General features: G+C 36.5%; 1 protein-coding gene across 3 annotated transcripts; it reads right to left on the bottom strand.

Moving 5' to 3' along the window:
- Positions 1–1,152: 1,152 nt before the first annotated feature.
- LOC138694874 (juvenile hormone acid O-methyltransferase-like) lies at positions 1,153–22,936 on the bottom strand. 3 transcript variants are annotated; one of them, XM_069819024.1, is made up of 5 exons: positions 22,786–22,936; positions 13,048–13,418; positions 10,331–10,463; positions 7,608–7,755; positions 1,153–1,770 (listed from the first exon to the last, which is right to left on the bottom strand). In XM_069819024.1, exons 2-5 carry the CDS (start codon positions 13,413–13,415, stop codon positions 1,592–1,594), a joined length of 828 nt encoding a protein of 275 aa, XP_069675125.1. In that variant the 5' UTR covers positions 13,416–13,418; positions 22,786–22,936; the 3' UTR covers positions 1,153–1,591. The 3 variants fall into 3 exon arrangements, with proteins under 3 accessions (XP_069675125.1, XP_069675123.1, XP_069675124.1); XM_069819022.1 differs by having other exon boundaries at positions 10,331–10,490; XM_069819023.1 differs by lacking the exon at positions 22,786–22,936 and adding an exon at positions 22,310–22,443 and having other exon boundaries at positions 10,331–10,490.
- Between the last annotated feature and the right edge of the window lie 2,759 nt (positions 22,937–25,695).

Below are 25,695 nucleotides of genomic sequence, written 5' to 3' on the forward strand. Positions count from 1 at the left end.
GATATCTCAGTGAAAAAAAAAAAATAGGACTATCTTCGATGAACGTGTTAATTTATATCCTTGAGTTTTCTAATTACGTGGGATTTGTAAAAGAGAGTGTTGTATGCCAACACTCCATATACGCTAAATGAATTGAAAGAGAGTATTCGTAAAGAAATTACCAATAATACAGAAAAGAAATTCGCCGTCTTGTTGTCAGCCTTCTTATCCATGTGAGGCGTGCATCTTAACAGAGAAACAGCATTTCCAGAGACTACTTTAAGGTAAGTGTATGCATATTTTTGTGTCCTCAAAACTGTAATTGCTGAATCGCAGAACGACGCAACGCTTTCCGCACCCAAAGCCGTGACGAAATCGGCAGAAAATCTCCTAATTCATACACTCTTTATACTATGTTACATTGCGATAAATTCAGGAGTCGATAGTGAGAGGTAATTGGACGTAAATGTGAGCAGAGTTTGGAAGTAATGCGTTACAAGTAACAGCTAATTTTTCAAAGTAATGCTCAGTAACGTCTTTTTATTTATATGAAGTGACTATAAATGTAACGAAGTTACTTCTAAGAATTACTTCTGAGGAAAAAAGTATTAAATATGTCTACATCTTTATATAGATTTCAGTACTGATAGAAAAACATATTATTGACCAATGTGGTTTCCAAATTAATTCAGATTTATATAGTCTTACTGCATCAGCCTTTGCAGATCACCTAGTTGTCATTGTAAATCCATGGACGCAGCACAAGAACTCGTTATGATGGTTGCATCTTTACTTCAAAATATTGGCCTACAGCTCAAGTTCAGAAATCGGCGTTAATTCTGTGGTGTTTGGGTAAAGGGAGATAAGTCATAAAGATGAGTTCGGAGTTAAATGAAAATTAAACTTGGACCCTTATTACAAATAATTTTCTACACAAATAAAACACATCACCTGCCAGTATTCTTTGATTTTTGCACACCCACTTGTATAATTTATCTTATGTGTTCATCTGGGGAACAAAATTCCACCTGGACAAAAAAATGACATACCTTTTTACCCGAACACCACAGAATTAATATTTATAAAGGCAAGCTACTTGAAAGGATTTGTTTCTTCACCATGACTCGTATATAAAGGCCATGGGACCAGAAAACACAATAAAATATTTAGGAATAACTTTCAGTGATGAACTGCAGTTTAATTCCGAATTTAAAGTCTTACCAACTACCAAATCCCCGCGTACCTCTGGGAATACACGTATCCACAGTTTAGAACTGCTGCATTAAGAAATTATCAATCACTGTAATAAACAACACAAATAATATTAATTCTGATATATGAATTTAGTAATAAATTTGTTGATACTCCTTTCCGAAAATGTAATGGTCTTTATTCTATTCGAATGCTTAATTTCATTATCTGCGTGCATTTTCTAAACTAGAAAAGTCATTCCTAAAGACGGAAATAAGACCCGTTTTCTTATTAGCTGTTCAAGTATTGACACAATGATTACATATTGTGAACAAAAATAGTAAATACCACCACCATTCCGTATGAGGCGGGCAAAACTGACTTCACTAACACAGAAACAACCTGTATTGTTTCTTCAACTTCATATTTTCCTGAGCAGTGCAACTGTTTGTTCGTACTTTATTTCAGTGATGTTATCGTTATCGTTGAATTCTCTTTTGAATTTGACTTTCATTAGTTCCATCAGAAAGTCGGCCATGTAAATATCTTGTAGCTCTTTTGGTATGTTGGGATGAAAGGGGTTGACTCCAGTCATGAAATCTGGTAAAAGAAAGAAACATTTCTAAATAATAATTGTAACACTAGTTCACGTGAAGAACGGCAAAGTAATTCCATAATTATGTCAGTTCTGGAGAAATTAGTGAAGTGCATGATGGTAATCAGTAGGGCTAGGATTTTGATGACCTATAAATCATGAAAAAATGTCCTAAAACAATGCATTTATGACCTAAAAATCATTCAAAAATGCCATTAAAATGCCCTAAAATTGATCTTACATAATTGGCTTAGTAGAAAAAGAGGTTTTGTACGACTTAATATTTAGACTAGTAATTAAATTAAATTTTACATAATTTTTTGTGAGTGGTACTCTTTAATTAATTATTTTACCTGGTGTAGTTTCCATGTATGATCGTTCACCTCTGCGTCGGTATGTGGACGTGAGATCAGCAGTCGGCTGGTCTGTCTTAGCCCTTCATGGGCTGTAGCGCTATGAATTTACTTTACTTTTAGTTTTCATGTAGTCTACCACAAGGCCACTCTTATCCGGAATTAGCAAATATAGAGGAGTCTATATTGAAGGGGTGGTTGGACTGATCCATTACATGGTGTGTACTACGTTAAAATGACAAAATGTGTGTAGAAAAACGTTTAAAATATTATACAAAATAATGGGTATTAATGGACAAAATATGTAAAGAAAATATCAAATGAAATAAATATTATTTTACATTAATAATGGGGATTAATGGACAAAATTAAAGGAAAATGCCTAAAAAATGACCGAATAAAACAAAAGATGCTCTTATGAGTTGAAACAGAAAAAAAATGCAAAAAAATGCCCTAACAAATATGTCTGAAAACACTCAGTTTATGACATAACATATAAATACTAAAGCAGCAATGTTTCTGGCTTACTAAAAAAAAAAAAAAAAAAAGATGCAATTTCATCAAAATCCTAGCCCTAGTAATCAGGTAATGACGTAATGCAGTAACACAGAGAGTGAATAGCTTTACAAGAGTGTAAAATTAATAGATAGACTTTAGTCACAAAGAACCATTTTGTACAGTACCTACCTATTTAACGCCAAAATGACATAATTAAAAGAAACCAGGAAGTTAAAAATATTGTACTTTTTATTTAATATAACTTCATTACGCCAGTGGCTCCGAAACTTTTTCAGTTCACAGCGCCTATAATCTTTTCGCTGTAAGAAAAATCCTAATGTAAACAGTAGCACGTGACTGAAGTGAGGCTTCATTGGCCGCTGTTTGGCGCCATAGATTCTCAGTACGTGTTCCCGCCTACTGTTGTACATTCTGTTTCATGTTAAACATTTCTCGTTACTCGACAAGTAGGTCTAACCTCACTACTATGCATTCGTCTGCTTAGGAAACATTTACTTTATAATTACTGTGATTAAATTATTTTTAATCTTATGTCTTCACAATGGACAGTTGACGATGCAAAGGCCATACTTCAGCACCACGTGCTTACGTGAACAACTACGAGCTCAAGTGACGCCAGCTTGTTACAAGAACAGACTACCTCGGTATTACTGTTGGTATTCATCCGCGTTCATAGTAAAGTAGCCACGTTCAATTAGTAGGCTAGCGGTGTCAAAGAGGACGGAAGCTTTGTAGTTTCAATAATTTTAATTGTGTTGCGCTGTCCATTGACGTCAAGTCTTTTGAAGGCCGCTCCAATACTCCACGCGGAGTGTATGGACGGAAGCTTTGTAGTTTCAATAATTTTAATTATGTTGCGCTGTCCAATGTCGTCAAGTCTTTTGAAGGCCGCTTCAATACTCCTCGCGGAGTGTATATATAAACCAGAGTTGCAAATTTTAGCAGTGTATCTTGTTCCATGTTATATTAATATATAGCAGCAACAAACAAGACGTGACAACGTCGCATTTTTATTTTATTATCGGTGCATGCAATAAAGACCTACAAATCTCAAAAGGAATGCCGTTGCCTAATAATTAAACGAGGCTACTATACATAACAAAATATAAAAGTAGCTTTTCTTTTACATAGCGTTTTACATATGAGTAAAGTTAAATGTTTCATCGTGTTTAACAACTAGAATTCAACTTTTTTTCTTACAGAGAAAACAGTATATGTGCATCAGGCCTTTTCCTCGACGACCTAAGTCAGAACATAGATCTACCTAACGCTGGTAGTGCGCAGTTGGTATGGGTACAGTTAATGTAAACAGTTTAAAAAAAGTAGGTCTTCATATTGTGTACAATTATAAAATATATTGAATAAATAATATAGGTCTTTCGTTATCTCGTGAAACTAAATGCATGAGTTTAGCTTATATATACAGTGCGTTCGTAGCTCGGCCGGACCGTTCCGCGGCGGCCTTGGACTGGGTGAAGATTGGCGCGCCTGCCGCCAGAGTTACACATAAACGACCGGCAAGTCATGGGTACGGAACACTAACTACTCTACTAACATTAGGCTTACCTGCATCACAGCAGATGTTGAAAATGATGATTTTTTTATTGGGTTATTTTACGACGCTGTATCAACATCTAGGTTATTTAGCGTCTGAATGAAATGAAAGTGATAGTGCCAGTGAAATGAGTCCGGGGTCCAACACCGAAAGTTACCCAGCATTTGCTCATATTGGGTTGAGGGAAAACCCCGGAAAAAACCTCAACCAGGTAACTTGCCCCGACCGGGATTCGAACCCGGGCCACTTGGTTTCGCGGCCAGACGCGCTGACCGTTACTCCACAGGTGTGGATGAAACACATTCCCTATATCTCCGAAAACAATTCTGGTTCACTCCCAAAAGTTCCTGTTGACTGATTGCCTGTATTTCTCTCGTCATGTTGTCCTTCAATTCTTGTAACGTGTGCGGATTAGATGTGTACACTTTATTCTTTAACGTTCCCCTTAAGGGGAGAGGATGATATTTTTAAAAACTTTTTCCTATCTGATGTAAAATATTAATTTTTTGTATGTAGAGAGCTCATAGCTGTAGGAAATTCAACCAAATATAAATATAAAAAAAAATTATTGGGGGGGGGCCCAAATTTGAAAAAAAAAATATACCCAATGTAGGATTGTACTAAAACCAATATATCTAAACCGTTTTTAAAGATAGATTCAAACTTTTTTTGCAATTTATTTGAAAAAGCATGTTCTACAAACTGTCTGTAACAGAATTTTGATATTAGTCCCTACGTTTGTAAAATAAACAATTAAAGTTAATAATTTTCTGATTTACTTTCTTGCAAACAAACGGATGTATTTTTAAAATGAAATCAATTAAAATTCTGTTACAGAGAAACGTTTCCTAATAGTCTAAAGAATGTGTGTTCTAAATTTCATGCATGTATCTTTAATAGTTCAGAAATTTCAGAAATTATATCCATTTTTGTCTGGCAATGTAGCAAAAAAAAATGAAGTTACTGGAAACTGATGAAAGCGGGCGTGTGATTTAAAAATCCATAGCGCAGGAAGTTTAAAAATGACGTCTCAACATCCGATAAGGGCACAAATACCCACAAAATGTTATGCAATACATTCCACACATATCAAAGGATATTTTAAAGAAGAAAAAAAAATTGAAAATTTAATTTACCGGAAACAAGAATAAAAGTGGGCGAGTGATTTAAAAATCCATAACGCTGGAAGTTTAAAAATGGCGACTCAACATCCGATAAGGGCACAAATACCCACAAAATGTTATGCTATGCATTCCACACATATCACAGCGTATTTTAAAGAACTTCTTTTGAAAATATACTCATCTTTCACCAAAAAATACCATCCTCTCCCCTTAAATAAAAATCGCATGGTGATAGGTCAGGGGAACGAGGTGGCCACAATCCTCGACTAATATTATTCTGTCACGAAACACACTTCGCAATTCATGCAAAGAATTCGCAGCGGTGTGCGCTGTAGTTAAATCCTGTTGAAACCAGCCACTCAATCGTTCATTTCTTGTTAGTTGCGTAAAAAATATTCAAAATTGAAGTTACATAAACGTGTGAATCAACTGTTGTGTCGAAAAATATGGGACCGATAATTTTACTCGCACTCACTGCACACCAAACCCCAGCCTTTGCAGCGTGGTGAGGAACTTCATGAATAATATGGGGATTTTAGGTAGCCCAGGTTTTGTTGTTCTGAGTAGAAACGTGACCGTGAAGATGAAACCACGCATAATCAATGAAGAACGTTAAAAGTGGGTCCACGTCGCCATTATGAGCGGACTGCACAAACCAATTGCAATTCTACTTATACGATCTTGTGGTTGTAAAGTATGAACTACAGGTTAACCTGTACGGCTTAAGTTTCAAAAGTTTCGTTGCTACAAAAGCTGACGTCTTGGAAATGTTAACCTCTTGTGCTAAACGTTGCAGTGATTTGCGGGGTGAGTGCTGTAACCGGGCCCCTACTTCATTAAGCTTCTCTTCTGTCAGTACACGGCGTTGTTGAATACGTTTCTTGTTCAAAAAAGATACTGTACGTCTCTCTTTATTGACAAGGTCATGAATAGCTGATCTGCTAGGAATTCGAACACCTGCAAACCGATGTTCAAATTCTCTTCGACACCTTATTGCAGATGAGTATTTCACTTACGCATCATAGAGAAAAATACGTAGTTCTAAAGTGTACTCAACCATTATTAATAGACACTTTACCACAAGACAACACAATTTTACTAACAACACGCGCACAGACGTCTTTCCCTCACGACAGATCCAACTCGACTGACTGGCGCGTCAGCGGTAGCTGCAGCACTACTCTGGCGGCAGGCGCGCCAATCTTCACCCAGTCCAAGGCCGCCGCGGAACGGTCCGCCTGAGCTACGAACGCACTGTATATGTGATCAAAGCTTACAATAAGAACCTTGTGTTGAGAGTAAGTGAGCTAGTAGATGCGTAGCGAAGGAGGAAAGCTTCTCAGTCCACATTTATCTTTCCCTGAGGCGGAGGTAAGTTTCACGAGGTAATGGATTGCCTAGAATTAGTTGGACGAACGAGCATATTGTTTACTACACAACTTCTCAAATCTTGGAATCAAACTGTAAACAGCGGTCCTCATTTCCTGTTCCATTTTTACTTCCGCGCGGTACTTGCTTTTTATCACAGTGGCCATCGAAAACCAGCTACGAAAAAATATTTAGCGTCGCAAATTTTTCTGGATGTCGAGTAGTAATTTTGAGACTGTTCTCAATTTGACAGGTTCGAAAATCAGCAAGAGTGACACTTCATTCAGAAGAGCCATTCCACCTCATGAACGTCTAACTGTTACTCTGGGGTTGACAAATTAAATTCCTAAGTTTTCTTTCATCTTCTGTCTTTCCAATACCAAACTGTCTGGAATTTTCATTAGTGGACCATGCCTTTTATTACGATCCACATACTCTTAATCGATAATCTCAGAAAACAGATAAATCGCAGTATAACTATAACTGGATTAGGTGTAATGAAGTGACTTTGTCATTTGTCCACTCTCAACTAAAGTTGCCTGAGCCATCGGCACGTCTCCACTGCCTAGGCGTACTCTTTTCAGAATTGACAGTTTGGACAGACAAAATAAGAAATGAAGCTGTGCTAGGAAGATTGGGTGAAGAAAGCATAATGCTGAAAGTAATAATTAGGAGAAAAATAATGTGCTTGGCCACTGGATAAGAAGAGACTGTCTACTGAAAGAGCACTAGAAGAAAAGTTAGGAGAGAGATGTACGCTGCAGAAGAAGATATCAGATGATAGACAACGTTATGATATTCTATGGATCATATACGGAGACTAAAAGAAAGGCAGAAATTAGGGAAGATAGGAGAATGCTGGGTTTGCAGTGAAATACCTGCCTTTGAGCAGAAGACTATGAATGAATGACTGTAACATTCACCTTTCATTCTGCTAGTGAGCTTGAAATCGTACGAAAGTTTCATCAATTTAATGTCTACAATCTTGAACCCCGCATCTTTGTAGTGACTTCTTAACTCTTCAACAGGTTCTTTTGATTGCTGATAAGGTGCTAAAACCTTCTCCACGTCCTGAAACAGTCATAAAACGTTTCTAAATAAATATAACCGGCCTCAAATTAAGTATTATAAGAACCAACAGCTTATACAGTGTTATTCGTAAGTCCGTGAAATATTTAAGAAATTCACCACATGTAAACTACACAACTGATAGTGGTTATTATTACGCCCATAGAATGGTAAAGTCTGCAAGTTACTTTTTCGTCTGTTGCAGACCTCAAGAAAAATTCCTTAACTGTGTTCCTTCAATTGTGATCTGACGTTATGACGAAATGAATGTAAGCAGAACCCTGTACCGCACGTTTTTCAATAATTATATGAGGCCTGTACTTCCGTTTTCATATGGTGGAGTAAGTTTTGTCGGTAACGACGCCGTTTTTCCCGTATGAATGTAGCGTGACTCAGTACGCAGCAAGATTCGGTCGATTGAAGATCGTGCCGCCTTTAGTTACTTTACAGCAGTGATCGGCATTTCGTAACTCGCGAATGAACCCCTTAGTACACAAGCAGGGCGAAGAAGTAAGGATTGTTCTCCCTTCCATTAGCAATCAATATTGTTTATTCAACATTAAGTAGTCTGGGTATCTTCCCCTTTGCTTTTTGTTGCAAGCTGCATTTTATATGACGTCATGTTTGCCGACCACTGCTTTACAGCGTCCGTTCAAAGAGAGTGTTGCGATTGAAAATTCCGCCAGCTGTAATATAGGTCAGTAATAAAATTTCTTCATTGAAATTTATCACCATCTCGTGAAAACTCTCTAGAGATAAAAAAAAATGAGTGAATGGAAGGGGGTCGTAGTTCTCATCAATAAAAGGAAGGTAGCGACACGAAACTTCTTCTTGAAATAAACTCATTGTTGCTATCTTTTGGAACAGAAAAGGAATACTGCTGATGGATTTCATGGGATGAAACATCACAATCAATGCAGAGGTGTATTGTCAGACATTAAAGCAGTTAAGGTGGGCCATTGAACGTTCAGACATGAATCATATCTCAGGCGCCGAACTACTATGACGAGAGTATCTTAAAAGTTGTGAAACGCTGAGACAGATATCTTGTTTTGGTTGCAGACCGTGCTGAATAATATTTAAACGTTATAGTTTAAAGTTGTGTGTAATAAAAAGTCCGTAACTATATGGGTGGTTTTATCGACATAACAGACGTTACTTTTCTGATAGCCTTTGTACCCATGGGAGTGAAAAGCATGGTCTTGTTCGTATTGGAATGTGTCTGAGTAAGGAAATTAGTATTTTAAGGAATTTTGTATTATCTGAACAGACAATTTTTTTTATTTTCCTTAATTAGTTGCACGCATTGTTTTCTTCATCTGACATAATTAGGAACATTAAATCCAGACGTTTGAGATGGGCAGGGCATGTAGCACGTATGGGCGAATCCTGAGTGTTAGTTGAGAGACCGGAGGGAAAGAAACCTTTGGGGAAACCGAGACGTAGATGGGACGATAATATTAAAATGGATTTGAGGGAGATAAGATATGATGATAGAGACTGGATTAATCTTGCTCAGGATAGGGACCGATGGCGGGCTTATGTGAGGGCGGCAATGAAACCTACGGGTTCCTTAAAAGTAATTTATAAGTAATAAGTAAGTATGTAAGTAAGAGGTGCTAGTATTCGTTAGATGTATTTGAAGGTAGGGATTTCACTGATGGTCTTTGCATTTCTGTTTTAATGAAATGTTATGGCATTTCTAATGCCTGTTGCTCACGGTCAAATGTTTTGTTAAATTTATTGTACAATAAATGTCATGAAAATTGTATAAATATTGTATAAAATTAGTTTCTTCCTCACGGTCAAATTTTTCATCAAATTTCTCTCAAAACACTATTTCCATGTATGCAGTGAATTATGACACTTGAATCTGGTTGCCCAGCTATTTATGGGTAATATTTTGTACTGTTTTCTCTGATGAATTTCAGAATCCGGTTAGCTTCTTTTCCCTCTTCCTCCAAAATTCTAACCTTGTGCACACAAAATAAATTATTGGCACTGAATTGCAGAGGTGTATTGTCAGAGGTTAAGTATGACATAAGTTTGAAGATGCGCATTCGACAAACTGACAAATTTTTTCTCTTTTAGTATTTTAAGATATTGTTTGTCAGTGAGGTGTTCGTATACTGAACTTTTTTATATTTCTTGATTAAAATCTGTGATTATCATTCGTCTAGCAAAACACTCACAATTCTTTTTTCCACCCATTGAGCTAGAAGTAAGCTAGCTCGTTGGTTACACATAAAACCTGCTATGTTTAATGATTATGTTTGAACTTCACAATCTGCACACTAGATAGCGCTGTTTCCGCACAACCGCTTCACTGATTTGTTTCATCCAATATTTGACGAAAATAGAACCTGCTCTGTTTGGGAAAAGTTGTGTTCAACGTTTAACCGAACTCGGTTTTAATTAAATTTGACCGTGAGCAACAGGTATTTGATACAGTTCAAGTGAATTACATTTCTTGAAGAATAAATTTAACGAAAAATTTGACCTTGAGCAACGGGCATTAGATTTCTTGAGCTTTATAGTGATGCAGGATTATAGACGTACTATTAAAAGCGATTCTCACCTTTACATAAGGCTGCCATTCATTTTTTTGGCCTTGATTAATGAGTGCAGCTAATATGTCAGATTTTGTCAAGACACTAATTAAAGCTTCTCCCCCAGGTCGCAGCATGTTGTATATATTAGTTACAGCTTGCCTGAAAACAGACAGGAAGCAGGGACTCCTGAACAGAAATCAAAGATCACTTTCATCAACCAAGTTTAAGACAGGTTGACTAACGTCAAGTATTCAACGATTCAACAACGCTTAATTTCACAATTCAACAACAATTTTAGTATCTTAGTTATAATACTTAAGAGCTAACGTATTAAAAAATTCCCATCTCTGTAGCTGTATGATTTTGAAACTCATAACACAAATACTTTCACATTTAATAAGAATAAATTTCTATAATATTAACTATTATTTACATCTAATTAACATTTTCTCTCAGTTTTCCAAGTGAGTTTCGAAACGAGTAGCAATAACATACCAGGTGAAGTGAAATTAAATACCGCAACTAAATTAGGTGTTGTCTTGTATACTGTCGGTGACTCAGGAGAAGACGAGAGCGGACTGAGGAGGAAGGGATGTGAACAGATAACGTACGACAACACATGCAATATTTGTACTGCAGTAAGCGGAAACATTAGGTCTCCTTCTGTTCAATTTAGCTTTAATTTCCATACGCATTGTTACTCATGTTTCCTGCACGAGTAATAACCTGGCTACTGGAATGCTTATCTGAGCGATGTTTTTAATTCTTTCCGCTCGTCTTCTCCTGAGTAACGGACAGTACTTGTGCTCTGGGTTCTCCGATCATTTGCATTGCCTTATATCTGAGAAATGGAATATCCCAACGGCCCAATCCTTCTTTCAGTAACTATACATTAGTTCTTACATTAGAATATCTTGAAATATAGCGCCATTAACAATATGATTATTGCATGGGAACCAGTTTAAATACAGTGAAAGCTGTCTAAAGCGGTCATCTGAAGTTACCTTGTAAAATGGCCGTTTTATCAGGTGGCCGCTGGATTAAGGTTACGGTTTTTTATGAATGAGCATGAAAATACTGAATTTCACTGACTTTTTAGGACTGTGCGCGTACAGCAATCATGCATATTATTGTCAGCCTCTTCCATTCTTGCAACTAGCCTTTTCAAAACTCGCTTGCGGTACCTCAATTTAAATGACTGGATAATACCTTGATCAAGGGAATGGAGGTGTGATGTATTTGGGGGAAGAAACACCAATTTCACGGATCACATTGCGATTTTGTCGTTTAATCTTAGAATTGAAATCGCATAGCTAATTCTCAAACAATGATGATGTCATCCAAGCTTTATTGTTGGCAGTCCACTTCACCTCCAATAAGCCCATGTCAGCATTTTTCAAACATCTCGGTTTTAATGATTTCCCTATCATTAAGAATGGTTCTTTTTCTCCTGCAGCATTAAAACAAAAGAGCAGAGTTATTCTGTCTTTTGCCAACTTCCCCCCGTTACATTCTTTTTTCTTAAAACTTAAGTTTTGTTAGATAGGGCCCTGAAGAAAAACCTGTTTCGTCAACATTGTAAATGTCTCTGAGTTGATATTCCGCAAGAATTGAAGGCAGTCTATTTTTTCCATTCTTCAATAACATTGGTTGCAATGTCACCTCCTTCACCAGACACAGAACGAAATGCAATGTTATGCCGTTTTCTAAAGCACTCTAACCCCCCCATTACTAGCAACAAAATTTCTTACATTGAGTTCTTTGGCAATTTCAAGAGCTTTCTCTTGAATCATAGGCCCACTTACTGCAATTTCTTCGCCCTCGCACACTTGAACCATTCGTAAACGAAATCATTCACATTACTAAACACAGATTCTCTCTTCCTCCCATTCTCCTAATATTTCATCTTTATTCTTAATTATACCGTTTATTTGTGTCCTTCCACATTTGAATATTTCTGCAATTTTTCTCGCAGATGTTCCCTTCTCACTTTCTTCAATCTCTTTCGTCTCACCTCTAAACTTAACACCACTCTAAATTTATTGTTAGACATGATTTCTCTCTCAAACTAACTTCACAGTTCCTCTGAATCAAGTGAATGAGAAAAAGAAAAATTCGTAAAAGCTGATCCATATAGAGAAAGATAGAATGAGGAGAAGAAAATTAAGAAAAAATTCGAATGGTTAACTACCTAAAACATACTGTGACATTTTCGATAGAAAATGTCCGTGTTTCAGTCCTTAAAAAACGAGTAAGAATTTATAGCTGTGCAGGGTCGGAGTGGAAAGCGACAAAAGAGTCATAAAACAGTAACCAACTAACCCCAAGATATGGAGGGTGTACTGTTGTACACTTAGGTATTGCTTCCTGAAATCTAACCATCGAAAAAATAGGTCAGACAGTATCCGTGAAAAGATTTTTTGTTGGACAGTGACCGTTACAGTCAGGATCCAATCCAAATAGATCCTGGCCGCTGGCCGGCGCATGAGGTGGCCGCTAAATAAACAGAGAATTTGTATTGATCTTATGGAAAATCCAATTGGTTCCAGACAAAATTGGCCTTTTGGCCAGGTGGCCGTTTAAATGAAGTGACCGTAAAGGCAGGTTTCACTGTATGTGAATATAAAATTCTGAGACAGGCGAGGGTGCTTTTCTTATTTTACGTTATACAGAATTATTGAAATGTTGTATGAAAAGCTACACACGTTTTTGCTGTGAGAGAAAAATGATCGTGTTCTCTAACCTCTGGTCATGAATCCAATGCAGGACGTAGAAGCTGAATATCTTATTGAAACCTGGGGTCCTGAATTGTGAATCAGCTGGTATGTCCTTGCTGAGATCCAGGTGTAAGAACTTGAGTTTGGGATGCTTGTACTTGCTGGAGGCAATCTGCATCATGGGCTGCGATATGTCTGCTCCCACCAGAATCTCGAAGTTATCTGGTAGGCGAGGTAGCAGAACTTCCACAGTGTTCGTCCCTGGACCACATCCCAGATCCAGTATCCGCTCGCCAGATTTCCATGTCATCAAGTGCATGTATTCAGATACGTTTTGTTCGGCATCTCTTTTTGTGAGATGTTTTTCCCTGTAGTACTCCTCTGCGTTTAACATTTCCTGCAAAGAATAAGATATTTATCAAATTTGTGTAAATTTAAATCTAATACAAGGTGATACGAGGTAATAGAAGTTTTAATAACCGTGTAATATTTCTTCAGATACATCAAACATTCATAAGACCATGATTTTTGGAGTGATATGACTGTGCCATTTATCACATACCTGACGACAAAATCATTTTTTGAATATTACATAGGTTGCCACCTTATCTATGTACGCGTACCTGCATTCATGAACAGAGATTCCCCATAACCTATTGCAAAATCTCAATGGAGATGAAGGAAATATCTTCAGCTATTTAATGCCGTTAGGACGCCGCCGACGTGCAAAAACACAGATTTTCACAAATCTCCATAAGAGAAATCATACGACACAAACATATGTGGATCTCGCTGGCCAAAGAATATCATAATTCCTGCAATGCTGTTTTTTCATACAACTCCCGTACAGCGGCGATCGATTTTCTTACAGTATGAGCCGATGCTTCAACAAAGTTAACTCATTCACTGGGAATCTCTCCAGTTCATTGGCCATAGATCTGAACGTTGTTAACGTATCGATTCGAATTCACAGTAACGGTGTGTTCATTGTTATCCTAAAAAATGTCCAATGTTTATTTTCGTAGACACCGCACACCACACGTCTCTTTAACACTGTGCAATGGAAGTTGATATAAATGGTGAGGCTTTATCCCTAGACCAATATCTAAAATTGTATTTATTCACGCAGCCATTCCGATGAAAGTTCTCCTAATCTGTTATCTGAAGATTTTTCAGTAAACTTTAATTTTCATTCACTGTTACGGAGAACTGTTTGTGCGGAGAAAGTAAGTTTGTTGAAACCACAAGGACAAGATTTCAGTTCTTGAACTACCTGAATCTTATAAGTCTGGAAATGTTAATTTTTGACAATATTCTGCCCAAAATGCGTTGTGACAACCCAAAGAAACGGCATGTCACCGTGCAGAACATAAGTCAAGCTGAAGTCAAGAAGTGTCAAAATGGTCAAATTTTGTTTGTAAGAGGCTTCCCGTAGGGGAGAGTCGGGTAGGTCCGGACACTTAAGGTTTTTCTTTTATATTGACTTGGTTTTATGTTAACGAAAAGAACAAAATCTTTAATAACACTATTCAAGAATCATAAAACAATATACGTGTACTGTTATTGATGAATAGACATTAATAATCTGAGGAAAGGCCTATTTATAAATATACATTTTGCCTAGTGATTCGGATATTGGCGGGTTGTACCGGACAGTCAAAAAGTTTAAAAAAAAAGTACAACAGATGGTATGAATTGAAAAGAAAGAGTTATTGCACTTGCATACACTTGCCACACTCATAATAAAAGGTCGCATTTTCTAAATCTGCACACTTTTCATGCGCCCAACCCTTGCACTTTTCACACTGAATCCAGTCTTCTTCAAAACTCTCACCACACAATATGCAACAAGTCACACTGGAAGCAGCAGCCTGAACTGATGTTGAAGATTGATCCAAATTTAGAGTTTTTGCGCATTTACGGCATTTTTTCTCATCCTTTTTGTTCTTTTGAACCTGTTTCTTTTCCAGCGACTATTTGTAGGGGGTTCCAGTCAGAATTTGACTCTTCTCTGCCTTTCGTTTTCTCGTAGCAAGTCTTCGTTTGCTTGCATCAGGGATTGGGGACAGTTTCTTCAAGAGAGGCGCAATTGACGCAGAATCATTGCACGGAGTGCTGACTGAAGATTGATTTTCTTCGACATGTGGTTTTGTGAAAACCACTTCATCCATTTTCTCATTTTCTTCATCACAGGGCTATCTTTACTTGGACGCACGTGCTTTACAAAGTGTTTCAGCCATCCAAGAAATATGTCACCATTCATCCACCCGTTTGGCTGAGCTACACCTTCGCTTGCCTTTTTCCTTTCACGGACATCACTTTACAGTTATCATGCACTGAAGAAACACTAGTTTCATCCGCATTGAATATCCGTGAAGGGGGAAATGAATGTTTCTCCATCAATTCCACAAGCTTGCTGAAGAACAGGTCTACTTGGGGCTTGTTAAAACCCACTGCTCTCATCATACTAGTGGATTCAGGTACTCTTAATGCTATTTCAGGATGCCTTTTCAGCAATCCATAATAAAAGTCTTTGCCGGCAAGTTTCTTTGTCTTGTTAAACCTGTGTGGCAATCTAGATCATATGCCAATTTCAAGAATTCCTTCTTGCTTAGTGGCATAAACATGCTGTCGAGCTGTCTGATATGGGCTAATAGTTCCTCTTCATATATTTCGGAGAAAGTAAGTTCAAATCTGCCTAATTTAGGCGGTACATTAGTTTCCTTCCCTTTCTTTATTTTATTAATTCTGTCATGCAGAGAACTTTTTGGAACGTCATACACCCTAACTGCTTCTCTAATACTAATTTTTCCCATTAGTACATCATTCATGGCATGCTTCATATTTTCTTCGGTCCAACATCACTTTTTATTATGTTTTTCTTCAGATTTCGGCATTATCTCCTCCAACAGTGAGCTGTGTAACACAGAAAAGCATTTTATTTATGTGTCCGGTGCTACCCGACAAAGCACTGTCCGGTCTTACCCGATACACACGCCAACGAAAGAATTCCCGCCATTTCTAAAGTTACTTGAATTTTAAAGCGCACTTCTATAATTAGTTCCCTAACACTTCTATAAACACAACAGTAGTTGGCAGATGCACTTCACTTACCTTATTTCAAAGTAGTGATGTCTTGAATAATACTGAGGCGGAGAGCAGACACAATGGAAATCACGGACAATGACGTACACACTTAACACCAGGAGGTAGAGCTACACACTGATGTGTATTCAGTACTCTGGACGGAGGCTTCTAAACGCACTCAAGAACATGCTTCTATCTTACGGCATTTACGAAAACTGTAAGTGTCCGGACACACCCGCCGTCCGGCCCTACCCGACATTCCCCTATATCTTCCGTAACTTTAAGTAATGTTGTATTTGTGCTATGTCCAGTTTGTTCAAGAACTCCAATTGCTTGTGATAAATGTGTTCCAAAGGGTTTGGCGGGTTGAGCAGATAATCGTTCGAGTTTGAAGAATTTTGGGTCGGATAAGTCGAGATAATGAGTGAGGCATTAAAGATGTGTGTCACAGTTGGGAATATTACGTCTATGATACCACGCAGTAGAACAATGCTGATAAAGTCAACTCCTTCAGGTTTAGTACTTATCCCTTTTGTAGCTCTCCTTACGTCTGTTACATATGTGAAGAAAAATTTCTCGCTCGTTTGACAGATCGCTTGCAGCGATCATAGTTCTTCTGTAACGTAAGTTGCAATGTGATAGAGAACCTGCTTTGGTGCAAAGATGTTGATACAATATTTTCAATTTTTTCGAATTCATCCTCATTTTGAAATTGTACGATGTTAAACTTGCCTATGGATATTATATCCCATGGATTCGTTTGGTATTTTATTTTATTAAATCATTATTGTTATGAAAGCAGTTTTATTGACAAAATTTACATAAACAAGACGTTCTTAACAGAAAATGAGGGAATTGAGATTTATTATACTTAAAGCTGACTGACAAATAGGTGGTCGATTTGTATGAGTTTCGTTAAAAGGGTGCAACGGCCTACCTCTTGTGTACGTTTTCTGTTACCAAAATTTGTCATCTCAATTTTCTCATTTTCTATACAATAAAACTCATTTCATAACACAAGGACTAACAAAATGTATTGACAATTAAGTTGCTATCATATTAATCATAACCATGTAGTGCTTGTGTACAAAACAAATTGCATAGCCATCAGAGGAGTGCTCTTCCAGGTAATAGTTATTTATGGTACAAGTTCGTAAATGTTCTCTTTTTGGCACGAGTGTAAATTTCTGAATCGAAACGATAGCCTACCGAGTTTCACACACACACGAAGGCCAAGAAGATAACTATACGAATGTGTATCATACAATGTTTTTTTTTTTTGCAACAGCCCAAATTTACACTAAATAAATACTTCAAGTTGGAGAGCTTATAAGATCACGATTTCACGGCCATCTAAACACAGAACCATTAAGAAATAAGTATGCATGGAATTACAGACTGTAATGTTCATGATCACGATTTCATGGCCGTCTAAACCGGCCATATAATCAATAAAGCAGTTTGGAAAAGTTGAAAGTTACATTTTGTTGCAATGAGTATTACAGATGTAACTTTAGGATAATAAGGGCTAAAAGTAAATATGAATGTTAAATTTGTTACTTATTTGTGTTAACGTGTAATATTTACGTCTTGAAAGATAGAAGTAATGCATTAATTCCTTATAGAATTAAGTTGTGTAACATTTAATATTAGCGAGGTGTACGCAGAGTTTTTTCAAAAGGGTCGTTATTAAAATGAATTATAATTTACATTATCGGTATTTTAAATTTTGTGTATTATTAATATGGGTGAAGTTAACATGAGAATGAAGAAAGTTACACAACACAGAACTGCACGCATAGTATCCTTCACCTGACATAATTAGGAATATTAAATCCAGACGTTTGAGATGGGCAGGGCATGTAGCACGTATGGGCGAATCCAGAAATGCATATAGAGTGTTAGTTGGGAGGCAGGAGGGAAAAAGACCTTTGAGGAGGCCGAAACGTAGATGGGAGGATAATATTAAAATGGATTTGAGGGAGGTGGGATATGATGGTAGAGACTGGATTAATCTTGAACAGGATAGGAACCGATGGCGAGCTTATGTGAGGGCTGCAATGAACCTCCGGGTTCCTTAAAAGCCAGTAAGTAAGTATTATTAATATTAATAATACAAATAATAATATTGTTGTTATTATTATGTTATTATTTTACGGTATATTTATTAATATTAAATCATGTTTTAATAGGCCATATTCATGAATATCCTTATAAAATCTTTGAAACGCAAATTTTTGACATCCATCAATTTTTAACAGTTTTAACTTGTGTTTAATTTTGTGTAATAACTGTTGACTATATATATATATATATATATATATATATATATATATATATATATATATATATTTAGTCAACAGGTAAGGCACTTTATGTAACAGAAAAATCCATGGAAACAATAAAATAAATTGAAATGAATTTAATTATTAAACTCAATAATGGAACATGGAACTTACGAAGGATGTTGAATGAAACTGATATGATGAATATATTGAATGGTAGGAGGACTATGCCATATGTCGATGTAGATTTTATTATTCCGATTGTGAAAAATTGCAGAATGGAGAACTATTATGGATAAAAAGAATACTCAAATCTAAATATGTAATTTCTTTTTAAATTCAAGGTGAACTCCCCCTGCATAGGCCCCTGGAATATTGCATTTTCTTTGGCAATGCGTAAAGTGATTATTTAATTTTTTACGCAATGATGTTTTAAAGGCTCAATTCATGCACTGATAACATGCAACTTTACGCACTATCGTAGAAAAAAAAACTATTCCGCGTCATTTAAAATGTGCTCGATGAAGTCATACCTCTCACAACAATAGTGTCAAAATATTTTTTCATACCATATTACTTTCTAAATACAAGGTTAGACGCGTCTGAAGTGCTTGTCCAATTTTTTCTAATTCAATTTTAATTACAATTATATATTTTAGAAAAAAACCTATGTACTGTTCTCCAACCAGGAGATCAACCGTGAAAGGAATGTGCTTACTACTGCCTCATCTATTGGAACGAAGTAGATAAATAATATTGCCGTTATAACGCCAGTTTAAAAACCATGCGCTCTCCTGCATATGTTATTTCCTTTATGACAGTGGCGTATACTGGTTTAAGGGTCTGGGCTACTACTGACCCTATTATTACACAAAATATACTTTAAAAACCCTATAATAAAATTCCTTACATATTTATGCGAATTCCAGACGTCTTGATTGGGACGAAAATACTTTGATTACTTCGTCATTGAAATTACAGTCGGGCCGCTTGCGAAGTTTCTGTAGAAATGACTTTTCAATGGACATCAATGCCAAGCCGGATAAACGTTCTTGTGTATGAGTTGATCTACAGTAGGATTTTATTCTCTTCAACGCAGAAAATGTTCTTTCTACCGATGCTGACGTAGCTGGTATTGTCACAATTAATGTTGCCAATTTAAGGACTTCAGGAATAACTTGGTTCAGCTGGTTTTCATATATGGTAGATAATATTTCATGGATAGGTTTGTTCGAAAAATCAAAGACTTCTGCTGAATATATTACACTTAATTCATTTTTCAAACGTACTTGATTAAAGTGACTGTTATAGGACTGAAATAATTTGTGTAGTGCCTCATTCGGGAAGTTTTCTCTATGAGCAGAAAATTTTTGAGAATCTAGAAGATGTGTGAACTGAAGCTTCCCATAATCAGAAAATCTGTCAGTAATTTCCGTGTGCATACGATCTAGTATGCTGTAGTACAGCTGCCTGTATTTCAATTCATCATCTCCTTTTCTTCGCTTTAATGGTGGTTCCATTGTATTGTCTGAAGAATTTTCATTTTCCATATTACTCCATATGGACGGAAACCCACTACGTCTGAACTCGGATATAGTATTTTTTAACTTTGATACCTCTTGCAAGCAGTATGCTATGTCTAGACTTTTTGTCTGAAGAATATTGTAGAGCACATCTGTATGTGCGAACACTCTAGCATAGACTTCAAGAAGAAATATATTCTGAAACTGTGTGAATAAATACAAATATCCTTGAGCCTGCACAATTACATCATCATCCCAGTTTTCTTCAGAGTCATTACAAATGATATTTTCAAAGAAAGCAGTCAGTTGTTCTCAGTATTCCTTTACTGTATTTACAAGCCGAGATGTAAAATTCCATCTAGTTGGTGCTACTTTTGGGAGTTTCTTTTTCATAAATTCCTTGAGTTTTTCTGATCTTTTAGGAGATGATGAGAAAAATGCAGCTAAACCCGACAGTGTTTTGAAAAAAATGCAGCATTCTGGAATGGATGAAGTAGTTTGTTGCAAAACTAAATTGAGAACATGGCTGTAACAATGGACAAATAGTGCTTGAGGATACTTTTCTTGAACTTTTGTTTTCAAGCCATTAATATTTCCCGCCATAACTGAAGCACCATCGTATGTCTGTGCAATTAACTTATTGCCGACATTGTATTCTGCTATAACACCTTCCACATGCTGAAACAAAGCAGCAGCAGTTTTGCCCGAACTGATATTTGTGAATCCTATAAACCGTTCTTGAACATTGGCAGTACTGTCGATGTATCTTAAAACAGTGGACAATTGACTCTGATTAGAGCAGTCACTTGTTTCATCAACAACAATGGCCACAAAAGGTGCTTCTTCTATTTCAGATTTTATGTTCTTTATCATAACCCCACTTATAGCAAATATTAAGTCATTCTGAATTGCGGGAGAAGTACCACGGAATACTGTTGAACTCTCAAGATGACTGGCCAGTAAATGGTCAAATTTACTTAAGGAACGTAAATATTCAATATGATTTCCTCTATTGTCTGATTCCACACTTTCATTATGACCCCGAAAAGCCAATTCTTGTTTTCCTAGAAAGCAGACTGCGTTAATAAGACGCAGTAAAATCTCCCGATTTTTTTTCACAAGAGCATTGTGTTGGTTGATGTGTAGAGCTTTTTGCTTATCTAGCTGTAAATCAATTCTTGTCTTCCCAAAGTTTGCAAAGTTCATGCTACTACAAATATGAGCTTTTGATTTGTCGTGTTTTAGGACTGCCGTTCGAAGGGAGTTCATATTAGAAAACCCCTCTTTTGACCACACATCAGTTTCGCGGCTAAATAACAAACATGGCCAGCAAAATAGTTTAGACAGTTTAGAACTACCACACAACCAATTCCACTTACCATATGATGTTGAAGTGAAATGGCGTGTGTACTCACGCTGTTTTTCTTTTAAGTCCAATGACAAATTTAACTCAGGAGTTGGTCTTTCCATTTTCACAATTTCAACTTTTTCGTTGTATATACGACGGTTAAAAGGCACTTTTAATAAACCTTCTATTACACAGTCATTTTCAACACAAACCTCTCCAGAAACTTGTTCTGCCATATTTTTCACAATATCACTTAATTGGGAAATTAAAAACTTAATAATTCAAATTAATATAACTCTTAGACACTCGAACAAATCACAAATTTAAAATACTGCACTGCAAGAACACAATCACATTAATGAGCTAGCGTACTAAGCGTATTGTTGCTTCGCGCCTTCCAAGAAACCGATCACGAGAGCGGCAACTCACCCGCCTACACTGCACGATGGAAACAGAAGAGAGCGGGGGGACGGGCAGTTGTGCGACGTGAGCGGAACAGTCACAGGCTACCCTTCGTAGCAGCGGTTTCTCCAGTGATGCCGCCTTGACAACTTGTTTCTTTTCGAGAGCAGAGAGCGCATATAAATCTAACAATTACTTTAATTTTAATTACTGTGGTAAAACTAATACGGTAATACAAAATTATTACATTATGTTATATTATAAACTTTTTCTTTTGTAATTTCCTTGGGCTACCGCCGGTAGCCCCGGTAGTCCGCAAAATACGCCCCTGCTGTATGAAGAGATTACAAGGCCAGGAGATTAACTGTGATCTAATTTTGTAACTATGGTAGTATCAATATGTTTATATCAATGTTATGGTTTGTGCTGTGAGAGCTAGCCAATAGAGATAAGAGTATCCACGTGTGTGACCTTATGACATCTTATAACATCAACATTCATTCACAGCATTACCCTCCTTCGTCTCATCCAGCAGAGACTTTCTCGTGGTTGGAGCACAGTATGACACTTAGGCGTCTTGATTGTAGGTTACTATTAGTTGCACTTGTGTTGCTTCTAAGTGTACTTCGTGAAGCATACTTACAATCTGTTCAAAGTACCGTGGATGTAGTTACGAAGTATTAGGACTACAGTTAACACAAGAACAGTGAAGTACAGAAAGCTAGTGGTTAGAGACAGACGGGGGAAAAATAGGGGAGAAAAATCGAGAGAGGAAAGGAAGAGTTAAGGGGAAGGGAATGGAAAGAGAGAGGAAAATTCTGTGGTGTTCGGGTAAAGGGGTATAAGTCATTTTTTTGTCCAGGTGGAATTTTGTTCCTCAGATGAACACACAAGTTAAATTATACAAGTCGATGTGTAAAAGTCAAAGAATACAAGCAGTTGATGTGTTTTATTTGTGTAGAAAATTATTTGTAATAAAGGTTCCAAGTTTAATTTTCATTTATCTCCGAACTCATTTTTATGACTTATCTCCCTTTACCCAAACACCACAGAATTACCCTAAAGCAGGTAATCCCTTTTCCCGCTAATCTTCCCTTCATTTTACCTCACCCAACTTACCAGTCTCGTAGTGTCTCGAGGTGGGTATAACGGATGGTAACCATGTTCTGGTGTCTTTGCGACATCTATTTTTATAGAATTCTTAAGTCATTACCCTAATTTATAGGTACCGGTACCGATAATGTGAAGAAACTTTTTCATATGTGACATAGATAAATGTCGAATTATATCATTTTTATCTGCATACACAACCCACAACCTGTAAGAGACTAAGCCTGTAGTGTTATACATTAAATTAAGAGTCGATATGCTCATAAATTTGGGTACATTATTGTCTTATCAACCTGAGTACATCAACCCGTGACAGTTCATGCTATTTTTACTCTCACGCTGTTTTGCAAGCGGTTGAATTACATGATAATTTGTCACGAAACATTTATAGAGTTGTACTGTCTTTCATCTTATAAAATTTATTATTTGAAAGCAACATACATAATATTTGCGATTAAAACACTATTCTAAGCAGTAGACTATAATTATGCAGGCCAGCTATAACTTCAAAAGAACTAATTAATTTTCTTGTCAAAGTTATGGCATGGGGTTATTCAGCGTTTGGAAAACTTTCGAGATCGAAGAATCTGTTATTAAAATAATTTTAGTTCTTGTATTCATAGCGTTCTGTTCAAGAGCAGGCAGGTCTTTCACTGCAATCACAGCACTCTCCAATTTTTCCTATTTTCTGCCTTCCTCTTAGTCCGTAAATGATCCGTGTATCTTAATGTCTATCATCTAATATCTTCTTCTGCTACGAGATTTCCTTCCGTTCACCATTCCTTCCAGTGCATCCTTCAGTATACAGTTTCTTTTTAGCCAGTGGCCCAGCCAATTTCTTTTTCTCTTCCTGTTCAGTTTTAGCATTGAGTGAGTGATGAAGTAAATCAGTAAATAAGCAGATAGCTAGACAGACGGACGGACAAATAAATAAATAAATAAATAAATAAATGGGGAATTAAGTAAAAAAGTAAGTAAAGAAGTAAGTAAAAACGTAAGTAAAGAAGTAAGGAAATAAGTAAGTAAATCATTAAGTAAATAAGTAACTAACAACTGAGTAAGCAAATAACAAAGTAAATAAATAAGTAAATTGGTAAATAAATAAATTAATAAATTGGTAAATAGGTAAATCGGTAAATTAGTAAATAAATAAAAAATAAATATTACCTTAAACCCTCTAGCAATATACTCTACATTTCTGCCGTTTTCAAGGCGTTGGATAATATTTATTTTGACAAAAAAAAAAAAAACACAATTAGGTCAATATTCAACAGTGTTAATTAAAGTTCATAAAATGCAGTAAAATATGATAAACAATACAACAGTTGTATGAACACGTGTACTTGTCGAGCTTCTTTAATTTTATTATTAAAGTCAGATATATTTCGGGGATTGCATCCCCATCATCAGTGATGGTGAAGTGAGGGTGCGTTCAGCCGCATGTGTGAATTATGCTTGATCCTGTTACAAGGCTGGATATTTTAAAGACTTTCCCGAACAATGTAAGACGAATGCCTGGTAATTCCAAAGTGTGTAATAATGACTCAATAATAGTGACAGTAAGCATCAGTGTTATGCTGTCATAGCACGGTTAGTAATACTGATCAGCAATACTGAATCAATAATAGTGACAGTAAGCATCAGTGTTTGATGCTGTCATAGCATGGTTAGTCATACTGATCAGCAATACTGTATCAATAATAGTGACAGTAAGCATCAGTGTTTTATGCTGTCATAGCACGGTTAGTAATACTGATCAGCACTACTGAACCAATAATAGTGACAGTAAGTATCAAAATTTTATGCTGTCTTTACACAGTCAGTAATAGAGATCAGCAATACTGAATCAATAATAGTGACAGTAAGCATCAATGTTTTATGCTGTTCTTAAACAGTCAGTAATAGTGAATAAATAATAGTAACAGCAGTAAGCATCACTGTTTTATGCTGTCCTTACACGGTCAATAATACTGATCAGCAATACTGCATCAATAATGGTGACAGTAAGCATTAGTGTTTTATGCTGTCCTTACACGGTCAGTAATAGTGATCAGCAATACTGAATCAATAATAGTGACAGTAAACGTAAGTGATTTATGCTGTTCTTACATGGTCAGTAATACTGAATCAAAAATAGTGAAAGTCAGCATCAGTGTTTTATGCTGTCCTTACACGGTCAGTAATACGTTACAGCAATACTGAATCAGTTACAGTGACAGTAAGCATTAGTGTTTTATGCTGTCCTTATACGGTCAGTAATACTTTACAGCAATACTGAATCAATAATGGTGACAGTAAGCATTAGTGTTTTATGCTGTCCTTCCACGGTCAGTAATACTGATCAGCAATACTGAATCAATTATGGTGACAGTAAGCATTAGTGTTTTATGCTGTCCTTATACGGTCAGTAATACTTTACAGCAATACTGAATCAATAATGGTGACAGTAAGCATTAGTGTTTTATGCTGTCCTTCCACGGTCAGTAATACTGATCAGCAATACTGAATCAATTATGGTGACAGTAAGCATTAGTCTTTTATGCTGTCCTTACACGGTCAGTAATACTGATCAGCAATATAGAATCAATAATAGTCACAGTAAGCATTAGTGCTTTATGCTGTGCTTACACGGTCAGTAATACTGATCAGCAATACTGAATCAATAATGGTGACAGTAAGCATTAGTGTTTATGCTGTCCTTACACGATCAGTAATACTGATCAGCAATACTGAATCAATAATAGTCACATTAAACATTAGTGTTTTATGCTGTCCTTACACGGTCAGTAACACTGATCAGCAATACTGAATCAATAATGTTGACGGTAAGCATTAGTGTCTTATACAGTCCTTACACGATCAGTAATACTGATCAGCAAATACTGAATCAATAATAGTGACAGTAAATATAAGTGTTTT

The sequence above is a fragment of the Periplaneta americana genome, chromosome 2 (assembly GCF_040183065.1).
Source record: "Periplaneta americana isolate PAMFEO1 chromosome 2, P.americana_PAMFEO1_priV1, whole genome shotgun sequence".
Taxonomy (NCBI): domain Eukaryota; kingdom Metazoa; phylum Arthropoda; class Insecta; order Blattodea; family Blattidae; genus Periplaneta; species Periplaneta americana.

Bases quoted from the DNA above. Each gene is read 5' to 3' on its own strand.
- LOC138694874 (XM_069819022.1), bottom strand. From the start codon at position 13,415: ATGTTAAACGCAGAGGAGTACTACAGGGAAAAACATCTCACAAAAAGA. The intron at 10,491-13,047 runs GTTAGAGAACAC...ATTTCTGTTCAG, and splicing joins CATTGGATTCATGACCAGAG to GAGTCCCTGCTTCCTGTCTG. The intron at 1,771-7,607 runs GTGAATGTTACA...TTCTTTTACCAG, and splicing joins GCTCACTAGCAGAATGAAAG to ATTTCATGACTGGAGTCAAC.